This window comes from Culex quinquefasciatus, chromosome 1, assembly GCF_015732765.1.
Source record: "Culex quinquefasciatus strain JHB chromosome 1, VPISU_Cqui_1.0_pri_paternal, whole genome shotgun sequence".
NCBI classification, from domain to species: Eukaryota; Metazoa; Arthropoda; class Insecta; order Diptera; family Culicidae; genus Culex; species Culex quinquefasciatus.
Window position 1 is genome coordinate 60,948,896 of NC_051861.1, and position 12,729 is coordinate 60,961,624.

Here is a 12,729-nt window from a genome sequence, read left to right on the forward strand (position 1 = left end):
TGAGGCTGCTGCTGAGGCGCCCGATACTGCGGAGGAAGCCGGATCCTATGGTGGAGTCATCTCCTTCGGAGGAACCTGATGCTTATCCTTCGTGGACTGCTGCTCAGATTTCTGCTGCTGGTCGTCCTTTTGGCGATATTGCGTCGATCGTGGGCGCCACTCAATCTTCTTCTACAGTTGAGTTTCTTTGATTCTGTTTCGATGTATGATTTTGTGGTAGCGTTTTTTGGAATCTTTGCGACTTTTTGCTGTTGTTGTTTGGCGCAACTTAACTGCTCCGTGGACACGTTCCCCGCGGATGTTTCCAAACGCCCATCATGGGGACCAATTCTGATAGATTTGAATTGGATTTTTTTTCTATTTCAGCGGTCACTACTGGTGTTTTCGTGACCAGGGGTATTGAGATTTCGGTGGAGGAGGAATCTTCGACAGAATTTGGAAGCAACGGGAGGACCAGTTTTTTATTCTCTGTCGTTGCGGTTGTGTTGCGTCGGTGCTGATGCTGCCGCATGATTTGGCACATGAGGTTCTTCCATTGGCAACGGAACCAACCGTGGAACCGACCCACCGTCATCTTCGGCTATCGGTGTTGATTTTTATGTTTTCATCGGGTACTGACGATCAGCAACAACAAAATTATTTCGATCAGCTGATTATGTTTACAATCGTTATGGCTTGATTGTCTCACACATACATTGACATGACACATGACAGTGAAGGGTATTGGTATGTTTGGGCTGCGCTTCGGCATCAGCTCACCAGGCAGCGCTGGCGTCGCCGTGATTTGGTGGTTTGATGAAGGACGATGGATTTCAATAATAATTTGTATGGAGAGTCACGTCTGTTTGTCTGTGATTACAGTATATCGATGCCTCTGTGAAATGATGGCAAATTTTCATAAATAATTTCAAAGTCCATGATAAAAATCTAAGTTGCATTTATGGCAAAGTCTAAAAATATGTATTGGTGTATGTGTGTATGGGAGTGTGGCTGAGCTTGGTACAAATATTCTTGTTTTCAGGGATACCTAAACTGAAACACTTAGGCATCTCCACCGCAGAGATCTAATTGCGTGGCAAACCTATCGGTTGGATCCCCAGTTTTAGCTTTGCTCCGTAGCTAATACACGTTTTCGCACCGCTGGGACCTAATTTGGCTACCGAATCACCGCAGGGATCTAATTTATTTATTTTATGATAGAACATGCTTCCAATTGCATTATATGTCCTTATAGTTTACTTACATCAATAAAATATCATATTAAAATTTTTAAAAGAGTTCATCCGATTTGCTCCCGACATGTTTGCACCCCAACTTTCGCACCGCGGGTAGCAAAGCTAAAGCTAAATTAGCCTTCGAGTTCATTCAGCGAAGAAAAAGTTCATCGGGGATCCGTCGAGTACCCAAGATAGGTGCTCGAGAAGTCCCCGAGCTGCAAGTGGCTAATTTTTTCAGCGATTCTTTGAATTATTTGTCTTTGTTTTGATTGAAGTTGCATTTATTTTGATTAACAAATTTGAATGAATATTGAAGAAATTAGTAATTTGGTTCAAAACTACTTTATTAAATTGAAAAATTGTGTTATTTATCATTTTTTAGTAATTTTTAAATAAAAAATAATCAACCACCTATATTTAAAATAAGCAAATCATCACAGAAAATTTAAACATGAATGTTCAGAATTTAAAAATAACTTTTTTTAAATAGGGACCATCCACAAACCACGTGGACACTTTTTTGGGAATCGCAACCCCCCCCCCCCCATCGTGGACAATTTCCATACAAATAAAATCTTTTTTGTATGGAGCGTGGAAATCGGCAAACCCCTAAGTTGTCCACGTGGTTTATGGATGGTCCCATAACACATTTTTAAATTATGTATTAAAATTCAAATATATATCAAGAATTTTCCTTTTGTATGCGACTGAATCTCACAAACGTTTCAATAATATTGTATTCGATTTAATAATATTGAAAATCCCCACCGAATCTCATGCAGAAGTTTGAAATTAAAAGGACAGATATAGTTTTTTGGACGAAATGAGTACCGTAATCTGGGGTGAATCGGGACTACAGTCTGAATAGGGACAGCAGTTTCTAGAGCACTTAAAGCTTTTAAATTTGGAAATGGATGTACACATTTTGTTGGCCTGAGTCTGTTCTAACCGAAACCAACCAGAAAAATCAGAATATTATGCTCCAACATGGTTAAAACTGCTGTCCCAATTCGCCCCATGTGTCCCGATTGACCCCAGTTTACGGTAACAACAGAAGTTGTCTTTATATCTGTCGGCAACTATTTCTAGTAAACACCAGCAACCTCTGGATTGTGAGTCCAGTGCGCTGTTCAATTGGGTACTAAAGCACTATGTCAATTTTTATGTACAACGGTAAAAAACACGATTAAAACCCATTTCAGATTCAGATGGTTGAGCGTTCTAGCAGAATGCATTACTATGAATACAAAGAGACGAGTCGTTAATTTAACATTTTTTCGATGGGTCAACTATGGTCCCCTTGGAACGAGCTGTCAAGTGGGAGCTTTTCTGTGAAGAAGGACTGCAAGGTTAATTGTTCAAAATTAATTTCAAAATCCATTTTAAACTCTTTGTGGTCGTACAAAGGGTCATTGTACTCAGAAAAAATAAGCTTTATCGCTGTAAACAATAATATCAGCAATCTAAGCTTCATTTTAGGACCCAATTGATCCGCACGGATCGAAATGAAGTAAACTAGAGTGAAAATAAACTTGACAGTTATCATACAAATATCTATTATCTGACTGAAAAACTCAATAGTAAAAAATCTCAAATTTGGAAATTCTAAATAAAAAATATGCAGAGTTGAATAATAATTTTAATATTAAAGTATTTATTTTATTCAGAAATAACAAGTCGAAATTAAAAAAGCTTAAAAATCTGAAATTTAGAAATTCGAAAAGACAAATTCCGCAGTAACAGTTCAATAGGGCGTATCTGCGTTTGTAAACAAGCAGTCTATCCCTGTCTTACTTGACGTGAACTGTCACTTGAGCAAAAGGGATAGACTGTTTGTTTACAAACGCGGATTCGCCCTATTGAAATGTTACTACGGAATTTACAAAAAAACCCGAAATTCTAACATTCAAAAACTATTTTTTTATCAAAAATAAAAAAAAAATGAATTCAAAATCAGGAATTGAGAATTTAAAAATTTAAGAATTTAAGAATTTAAGAATTTAAGAATTTAAGAACTTAAGAATTTAAGAATTTAAGAATTTAAGAATTTAAGAATTTGAGAATTTAAGAATTTAAGAATTTAAGAATTTAAGAATTTAAGAATTTAAGAATTTAAGAATTCAAGAATTTAAGAATTTAAGAATTTAAGAATTTAAGAATTTAAGAATTTAAGAATTTAAGAATTTAAGAATTTAAGAATTTAAGAATTTAAGAATTTAAGAATTTAAGAATTTAAGAATTTAAGAATTTAAGAATTTAAAATTTAAGAATTTAAGAATTTAAGAATTTAAGAATTTAAGAATTTAAGAATTTAGAATTTAAGAATTTAAGAATTTAAGAATTTAAGAATTTAAGAATTTAAGAATTTAAGAATTTAAGAATTTAAGAATTTAAGAATTTAAGAATTTAAGAATTTAAGAATTTAAGAATTTAAGAATTTAAGAATTTAAGAATTTAAGAATTTAAGAATTTAAGAATTTAAGAATTTAAGAATTTAAGAATTTAAGAATTTAAGAATTTAAGAATTTAAGAATTTAAGAATTTAAGAATTTAAGAATTTAAGAATTTAAGAATTTAAGAATTTAAGAATTTAAGAATTTAAGAATTTAAGAATTTAAGAATTTAAGAATTTAAGAATTTAAGAATTTAAGAATTTAAGAATTTAAGAATTTAAGAATTTAAGAACTTAAGAATTTAAGAATTTAAGAATTTAAGAATTTGAGAATTTAAGAATTTAAGAATTTAAGAATTTAAGAATTTAAGAATTTAAGAATTTCAGAATTTCAGAATTTAAGAATTTAAGAATTTAAGAATTTAAGAATTTAAGAATTTAAGAATTTAAGAATTTAAGAATTTAAGAATTTAAGAATTTAAGAATTTAAGAATTTAAGAATTTAAGAATTTAAGAATTTAAGAATTTAAGAATTTAAGAATTTAAGAATTTAAGAATTTAAGAATTTAAGAATTTAAGAATTTGAGAATTTAAGAATTTAAGAATTTAAGAATTTAAGAATTTAAGAATTTAAGAATTTAAGAATTTAAGAATTTAGAATTTAAGAATTTAGAATTTAAGAATTTAGAATTTAAGAATTTAAGAATTTAAGAATTTAAGAATTTAAGAATTTAAGAATTTAAGAATTTAAGAATTTAAGAATTTAAGAATTTAAGAATTTAAGAATTTAAGAATTTAAGAATTTAAGAATTTAAGAATTTAAGAATTTAAGAATTTAAGAACTTAAGAATTTAAGAATTTAAGAATTTGAGAATTTAAGAATTTAAGAATTTAAGAATTTAAGAATTTAAGAATTTAAGAATTTAAGAATTTAAGAATTTAAGAATTTAAGAATTTAAGAATTTAAGAATTTAAGAATTTAAGAATTTAAGAATTTAAGAATTTAAGAATTTAAGAATTTAAGAATTTAAGAATTTAAGAATTTAAGAATTTAAAAATTTAAGAATTTAAGAATTTCAGAATTTCAGAATTTCAGAATTTCAGAATTTAAGAATTTAAGAATTTAAGAATTTAAGAATTCAAGAATTTAAGAATTTAAGAATTTAAGAATTTAAGAATTTAAGAATTTAAGAATTTAAGAATTTAAGAATTTAAGAATTTAAGAATTTAAGAATTTAAGAATTTAAGAATTTAAGAATTTAAGAATTTAAGAATTTAAGAATTTAAGAATTTAAGAATTTAAGAATTTAAGAATTTAAGAATTTAAGAATTTAAGAATTTAAGAATTTAAGAATTTAAGAATTTAAGAATTTAAGAATTTAAGAATTTAAGAATTTAAGAATTTAAGAATTTAAGAATTTAAGAATTTAAGAATTTAAGAATTTAAGAATTTAAGAATTTAAGAATTTAAGAATTTAAGAATTTAAGAATTTAAGAATTTAAGAATTTAAGAATTTAAGAATTTAAGAATTTAAGAATTTAAGAATTTAAGAATTTAAGAATTTAAGAATTTAAGAATTTAAGAATTTAAGAATTTAAGAATTTAAGAATTTAAATTTAAGAATTTAAGAATTTAAGAATTTAAGAATTTAAGAATTTAAGAATTTATTTAGGAATTTAAGAATTTAAGAATTTAAGAATTTAAGAATTTAAGAATTTAAGAATTTAAGAATTTAAGAATTTAAGAATTTAAGAATTTAAGAATTTAAGAATTTAAGAATTTAGGAATTTAAGAATTTAAGAAATTAAGATCAGGATTGCTAGGATTGCTTGTTTTCAAATCCGTATTGGCTTATTTAAAATGTTATGCTTGAATTTAGCTTTTTACTCAATACAAATGACTTGTCTTTTGCATATCCGGCAGTAGATCGACAATGCGTTGACCAAAATTAAACAAACACAGCCCCAATCTGACCCAAAAAACTAAACTGCATCACCCCAGATTACCAAAAGTAATTGTGCAACTTGTGATTCCCGGCGCGGAGATGATGACTTACCTCTCCGAAGGTTGGACGATGAAAGAGGACGAGGACAAAGCCCGAGTCGGCAGCTTGCGTCGAGCGTGGTGCTCCATTGCCCTGACGTGTCATCAGACGTCAAACGTTACACTGCTTACGAGGGGTGTGTTCATGCCCACACATCTCTCCCCCTCTCCAGAGATAAAAAACTTTAAAAAGTTTTGGTATTTGTTTAGCCTTGCTTAATCTTAGCTCTTAGTGTATGCTTTCGTTTGGTGAAATGAAAAAAAAAAAAACTAAATCTTGCCTCGATTTTTTCTCACTGGGTTGTTTCACTTTCCGTTTTGTTCCTATTTGGATTTCGTGAAACATCAAAATCCATCTCCACACCAAAATAAATGGTATCAGAATCCCTCAACAACTGACAGTTGGCATGACAACTGACAAATCGCATCGAAATGTTCAAATCTCAAGCAGCCAAGTCAGTTTCAGTCCAGGTAAATTCACTCGTAACAGTTAAATACCTACTACTAAAGCTAGAATTTGGTGTTCTGAACCCTTTATTCTTTGAGCCCTTTGCTTGTCAAATTGTTGTGCACAAACAAAAAAGATTAAACCGAAGAATCTCCTCGAATCGTCGATTCCTAACCGGACCGAACTGCTATGAAACAAAAATCAATTCTGGAAAAAAATGATTGGATTTTAGGTCATATCGAACAACACAGCCGAGAAACCCACGCATCTACCTGTTTCGCTTTCTGATACGCCAAGTCCTCCTCCACCAGCCGCACATAGTCTTGTAGATAGAGTGGAACCTGCTTCTGCCTGGAAGGACGAGCCTCCTGTCCGGATCGGGACAGGTCGGGTATAGCGCTTCGTCGGCCACTGCCAGCAGGTTGGAGTGGATATGCAGATGCATTTGGCCGCACGGCCTCTTCGGATTGCGGCGAATCGTTTGCTGTACTGGACCGAACGCCGTGTCCGGGGGATTCACCTCGCCACTTGTGCGCCCGCTTCGTCTGGGATACGTGTCTTTTAATGCGTAAGCCTTCGTCGTCCTCCAGAGTGAGGTTCCCGTTAGTTTGTTCAATGACCATGTATTTTGTTGAGCCGAATTTGCAGTCTCCCTTTGAGCGCGACTGTTTTTGGATTATCACTTTGTCACCGGGCTTGATGTTACACTCACGAGCTCCCCGCCGGGCATCTTCGCGTTCCTTTCCTTTCTGCTTTGCTTTCCGGTCCCTCTCGTCGATGGCCTCGTTGTCCAGTCGTATCTCCTTGTTCACCAGCAGAGGCAAATTTCGTCTAATTTTCCTCCCGGACATCATTTCCTCTGGAGGAACCTTGGTGATTGAGTGCGCGGAGGAATTGTGGGCTCTGACCGCGGCTTGAAGTTCCCTCTCAAAACCAGTTCCGCTCAGAGCAGCAGAGGCCATGGCCTTGTTGACCAACTTCATGTAACACTCGGCCATCCCGTTTTGTCGAGGGAAGAGTGGAGTTGAGAAGATTGGCTCGATTCCTCGCTCCAAACAATAGTTTTTATACTCTTCTCCGTTAAACGGTGGCCCGTTGTCGGATTTGATCACTTTCGGGAAACCTTCCTTCTCGAAGATGTCGTCAAAGATGCGCTTGGTGTTTTCAAAATTAGTCGACTTAACTGGCCGGGCGTACACGAATCGCGACCGGTATTCCACCAACACCAGGATGTAAATTCCGCCAAACCTGGCGTAGGGTCCGTTGAAGTCAACTGCCAGCATCTCCCATACCGATTTTGGAGCAAAGATTCGAATTAACGGCGTCGTCTTTTCAGGCATTCCATTCATCGTGCACGTTTGGCAGGACTTGACCCAATCCTCGGCATCCTTGGACATCCCAGGCCACCACACCCGTTCGCGGAGGATGCTCTTCAGCTTTGCAACGAGCGGGTGACCTTCGTGCGCCACAGTCAAGGCTTTGCGGCGGAGGGGTTCCGGCACCACGACACAGCCTAACTTGGCGACGATACCGTTCCTGACATAGAGATCGTTTTCAACAAGCTGAAACCTGCGGATTTCTTTCGGCCACACCCCGGACCTCAGGGCCCGTGATACAAGCGAAAGCTCGTGATCCCGCGCAGTAGCCTCCTGAACTTCTCGTTCGGTCAGAAATTTGGCGTCCACCGCATCGATCTTTGCGACCTCCCATGGGCTCTCAGCTTCATCGAACGGGTCGTCTACCCCGACGTAAAGCCGAGAAGACGGATCTGCAATATTGAACCTTCCCTCGACGTACTCCACGGTGATGCGGTACGGACTAAGCCTCAAAGCCCAACCATCAGCCCTGGTCAGAGCTCGCTTGGAGTTCTCGCGCGTCCTGTTCAAAATGAATGCCACTCCTCGAGCATCAGTCCTAAGCGTAAAGTGTCTTCCCAGCAGGTAGAATGAGAAGTACACAGAAAAAAATATTCCTGTAAATTTACATTATTTATCATGTACCAAAAGGTATCATGATAAATGATGTATATTTACATTAGGTTCATTGGAAATTTACACTAGATTCATTGGAAATTTACATTAGTTTTGAAAATTTACATTAGTTTTGGGATTTACATTACTTTTGAAATTTACATTAGTTCAAATCAACTAATTCTGATTGGCCAATGGGAAAAAGAAGCTCGACTTGGATTGCAGTAGGAAAGGGTGTGGCCTATGTTCTATTTTAAAATGGTTGAAGCGGGCAGCAAAAGGAAAATCTGATTTTAAAAAGATGTTTCACAGGTAGGGGACGCTTTCTCGTCGACGGCCAAGTGGAATAATGCTGGACTGGAATCGAACGGACGACGGGTAGGATGTTCGGTGTTACTGCTGCTACCCGCTGCCGACTGAGCCATCTTCGCATTTTATAAACGAACGGCTAAAGCATCAACTTGTTCAGGTGGGCAAGCGAAATATGAGAGCGATAGAAAGAGAACCAAATATAACTATTTTTAGTTCGGGTAGTTTTGAAGTCAACGTTTGGCAGAAATACATTGGATATATGATTTACATTAAATAGGAATTTACAGGAAGCCGAACACGGGTAGAATTCCATCAGATTTGAGTTTCCATGCTCAACGTTTCCATTCTATTCATGATTTACATTAGATTTAGATTTACATTGGAGTAATTTCCATGACTTTTTACTCTTTACATCATATTTCAACATTACATTGAGTGAGTTTACATAAGAAACAGTAATTACGTGCTGTGTAAATTTACATATTTTTTTCTGTGTACTCTACGGCCCAAACAGCAGCAAGTGCCTCCCGCTGGTTTTGAGCGTATCTCCTCTCCGTCGGATCTAACGCCTTTGAAGCAAACGATATTATACGAGGACTTCCAGACCGAGGTTCTTGGACCAAAACGGCGCCCAGCGCAGTTGGAGAAGCGTCGGCGTAGAGTACCGTTTTATCCGAATCCGAGAAATATCCCAAAGTGACTGTGCACTGAGAGATGCGCGTCTTCGTTTTCTCGAAAGCATCGGATTGTCCTGGGCCCCATTTCCACGTTTTTGTCGAAGCTACTTCCCATAGCGGACCGGTCAGCCGTGCGAAGTTCTGGATGTATGGACTGATGAACGATGCCAGCCCTAGGAAGCTCCGTAACTCTGAAGCCGTTCTTGGCTGCCGGAACTTCTCAACGTGCTTGATTTTGTTCTCGTCCACGTGGAAGCCGTGTTCATCCAATTCGTGTCCCAGGAACGTGATTCGACGCTTATCAAACTCACACTTTCCCGGATTCAGCGTGAGGTTGTTGGCCTTCAGAACCGCCATTACCTTAGCAACCGTTTCCCTTAGGTCTTCGAGTGTCGCACCAAATATTAAGATATCATCAATATAAATGATGATGTTCTTAATTCCCTTAAGGATCCGTACCATCTCCCGCTGAAAGATCTCAGGCGCAGCGTTCACTCCAAAGAGAAGCCGGCAGAAACGATACATTCCTTCCTCGCTCAAAAAGGTGGTCAAATCGCGAGATTCCTCGGCCAACTCTAGGTGGTAGTAGGCGCTGGTCAGGTCCAACTTGGTGAAGTATTTTGCGCCACTTAACTTCACTTTCATTTCCTGTACCAAGGGTAGTCTAAAGTACTCACGCTTGATGGCTCTGTTGGGAGCTTTCATATTCACCACCAGCCTGAAATCGTCCTTCCCCTTTGGCACCGCTGACATACCACTAATCCAGTTCGGGGCGGATTTCACCTCCTCGATTATTCCCTTTTCCAGCATTTCCCGAAGCCGCTTCCTGGCGCCCTCGCGGAATGCAGCTGGTACATTGTAGTACGCATTCTTTTCGGGCACCACCGAGCGATCCACACTGAATTGCACCTTGACGCCGGGCATCTTGGGGAACACATCCAGCTCCTTGACTCCGCGACAAGCATTAGTTTCCAGCCCGACCCGCAAGAGTTGCATGTCGCTTGCTGTCGATCGGCCGAGAAGTGATCGAGTGCCGCCGGGGACAACAAGGAATTCGGCGCGGACTGCCCTGCCGGAGACTCCTGCGATCTGTATATCCGCTTCGAACGCGAGCTCTACCTGCAGCGGTTCGCTTGACGCGTACGCACGGAGACTTGTGGTTCTTGAGGTCTTTACCATTCGGATCGCTGCGCGGCCACGGTCGACGTCAATGCGAAGTTTCCTCCAATCCAAACCCCCAATTATGTTAGCATCCGTGCCCGAGTCCACCATGAACTTGATCGGTTCCGACAAGCCCACACAGCAGTCAACGAGGACGTCGTCTAGGGACAACGTGTTTACATCAAGCTGCAGAGAGGGACATAACGGGGAAAGAGGGATGTAATTTCGTTCCTTCGACGATCAGTTAGTCATGAATGATTCAATAATACTAAAGTTTGGCTTCTAAATTCGTGTCCATTCGCATGTATTTAATTCAGATCAAAACATTTGAGTTAGTGCTAAGCAAAGTAACATTTCAGTTTAATGAATAATCGTTAGACAACGTTTTTGTAAGGTGATTCCACATGAGAAAGGGAAAAAACAAAAGGTGTTTCTTCATACCTGGTCGCGAGAATTATCCCGTTCGATCTGTCGAGCGAACTTCCTCGATCCAGGGAGACGACAGGCAGATGCAAAGTGACCAACTCCATTGCATCGCCAGCACTTCCTGTCCGTGGCGGGACACGGCTCTCGGTCATTATGGTCACTGTAGCAGTTGGGGCAACTTTTGCGCCCATTCGACACTCTAGCCGACGAGCTCCTGTTCCTCCCTGGTCCGTTTCCTTCGTTGCGCTGGATGTCTCGTCCACGTGAACCCTGTCCACGTGTTCCTCCGGAGTTCCGCCCGTATTCCTGGTAACCACCGGAGCTCCGCCCGTTTCCGCTTGTGTCACCTGGTCCGTACCTGCGGGTTGTCTGCTCACGCTCGTGGTAGCCCTTCGCGCGTCCGAGGGAATTCTGTTCACGCAAACGTCCTGATGCTCTTCCTGACTGCAAAGCGAATGATTCGTGCACTAGCGCTCCCCTTGCTTGCGCCTCTTTCGCCAGAGCCTCCTTTCTCTTACTGGCCAGATTCTCTGCGCGGTGAGCGTTGCTGATCAGCTCTCCCAGAGCGTGGTTGTGGATCCTCGCGTGTTCGGCCAAGCTTTGATCGATCATCCCCTTCAAAAATTGAGATCGCACAAACCGCTCCTCGTCGTCCGTGTGATAGCCGCACGCACTGACCTTCGACTTGAGTCTGGCTACAAACTTCATCACCGGTTCGTCGGGTCCCTGCTTCATCTCGCCGAATGCATCATGCTCCGCTGAGGCGTCGGTCAATGAGCGGAAATATGATTCGATGTTCTTAATCATCTTCTCGTAGCACTCAGGGTCCCCAAGACTCGGGCGCAAGCCGTTGGTACGTACGATCTCCTGAAGGTCATCACCCATGGCCAGGTACAACAGCTTAGCTTTCTGAGCTGAATCACTGACGTGGTAGAGAGACAACGATAGATTAAACTTCTCCAGGTAGGCGGTGAAGGTTTCCCAGATCAAGCCATGCGGCACGTTTTTTGGAAATTGCGGCAGGCTATCCACACTAGCGTGGTTCACGTTTCTATGAAAAAGACAAAAGTTGTTATTTTGTCTTGCATCAACCGGAATTTCGTTCTTTTATGTCCCCAGAAGCACTCCTGAAAATTTGAGCCCATTTGGTAAGGTCTAGGAGCTCCAGTTTTAATTTGAAATTTATATGGGATTTTGATTTATTTTCCATGGAAACTATCTTTTACATTGTATTAGGATTTTTTATAAATCGATGAAATGACTTGATTCTTATAGTAGGAGATAGGTTTTGAACTGGGGAACATACCAACATGCTAGGAAGTGACCCTTTAAAGATACAGATACTTTTAGATGGTGGCTGGCCTTCAAAGCCACCATCTAAAAGTATCTGTATCTTTAAAGGGTCACTTCCTAGCATGTTGGTATGTTCTACAAAGTTGTTCCCAGTTCAAAACCTATTTCCTACTATAAGAATCAAGTCATTTCATCGATTTATAAAAAAATCCTAATACAATGTAAAAAGATAGTTTCCATGGAAAATAAATCAAAATCCCATATAAATTTCAAATTAAAACTGGAGCTCCTAGACCTTACCAAATGGGCTCAAATTTTCAGGAGTGCTTCTGGGGACATAAAAGAACGAAATTCCGGTTGATGCAAGACAAAATAACAACTTTTGTCTTTTTCATAGAAACGTGAACCAGGCTAATCCACACGGACCGTATTGACCGCGTTTGCTGGCTTGGTCGATGGATCTGCAGTGGCCGACCAGGTGGCGTCAGCTGGCGAACTTTCGTTGTTCTGGTGTCTCTCTGACAGAGATCCAGCAATTGTGTTCAACACTTTCTCAACTGCAGTCATTCGATCGTCAAAGCTAGTCGACGCCCCAAGAGCTCTTGGCGGGTCCGATGACACGTTCCTCAGCTGGCGATCGGGAATCGACCGGGGTGGCTCACTGGAGGTGTTCTGGATGCCTTCAGCGACGAAGGTGTTCTGGATGCCTTCAGCGACGTTAGGATGGTTCGAACTCATGACTCTCGTCGATTCGACGATATTCTCTCCGCCGATGCTATCCGATACTTC

At 39.1% G+C, this 12,729-nt stretch overlaps 1 protein-coding gene across 1 annotated transcript; it reads right to left on the reverse strand.

Moving 5' to 3' along the window:
* Positions 1–45: 45 nt before the first annotated feature.
* On the reverse strand, positions 46–11,532 carry LOC119769872 (uncharacterized protein K02A2.6-like). The gene is made up of 4 exons (XM_038263619.1): positions 10,663–11,532; positions 8,990–10,407; positions 6,374–8,015; positions 46–171 (listed from the first exon to the last, which is right to left on the reverse strand). The coding sequence occupies exons 1-4, from the start codon at positions 11,530–11,532 to the stop codon at positions 46–48; spliced, it is 4,056 nt and encodes a 1,351-aa protein (XP_038119547.1).
* Between the last annotated feature and the right edge of the window lie 1,197 nt (positions 11,533–12,729).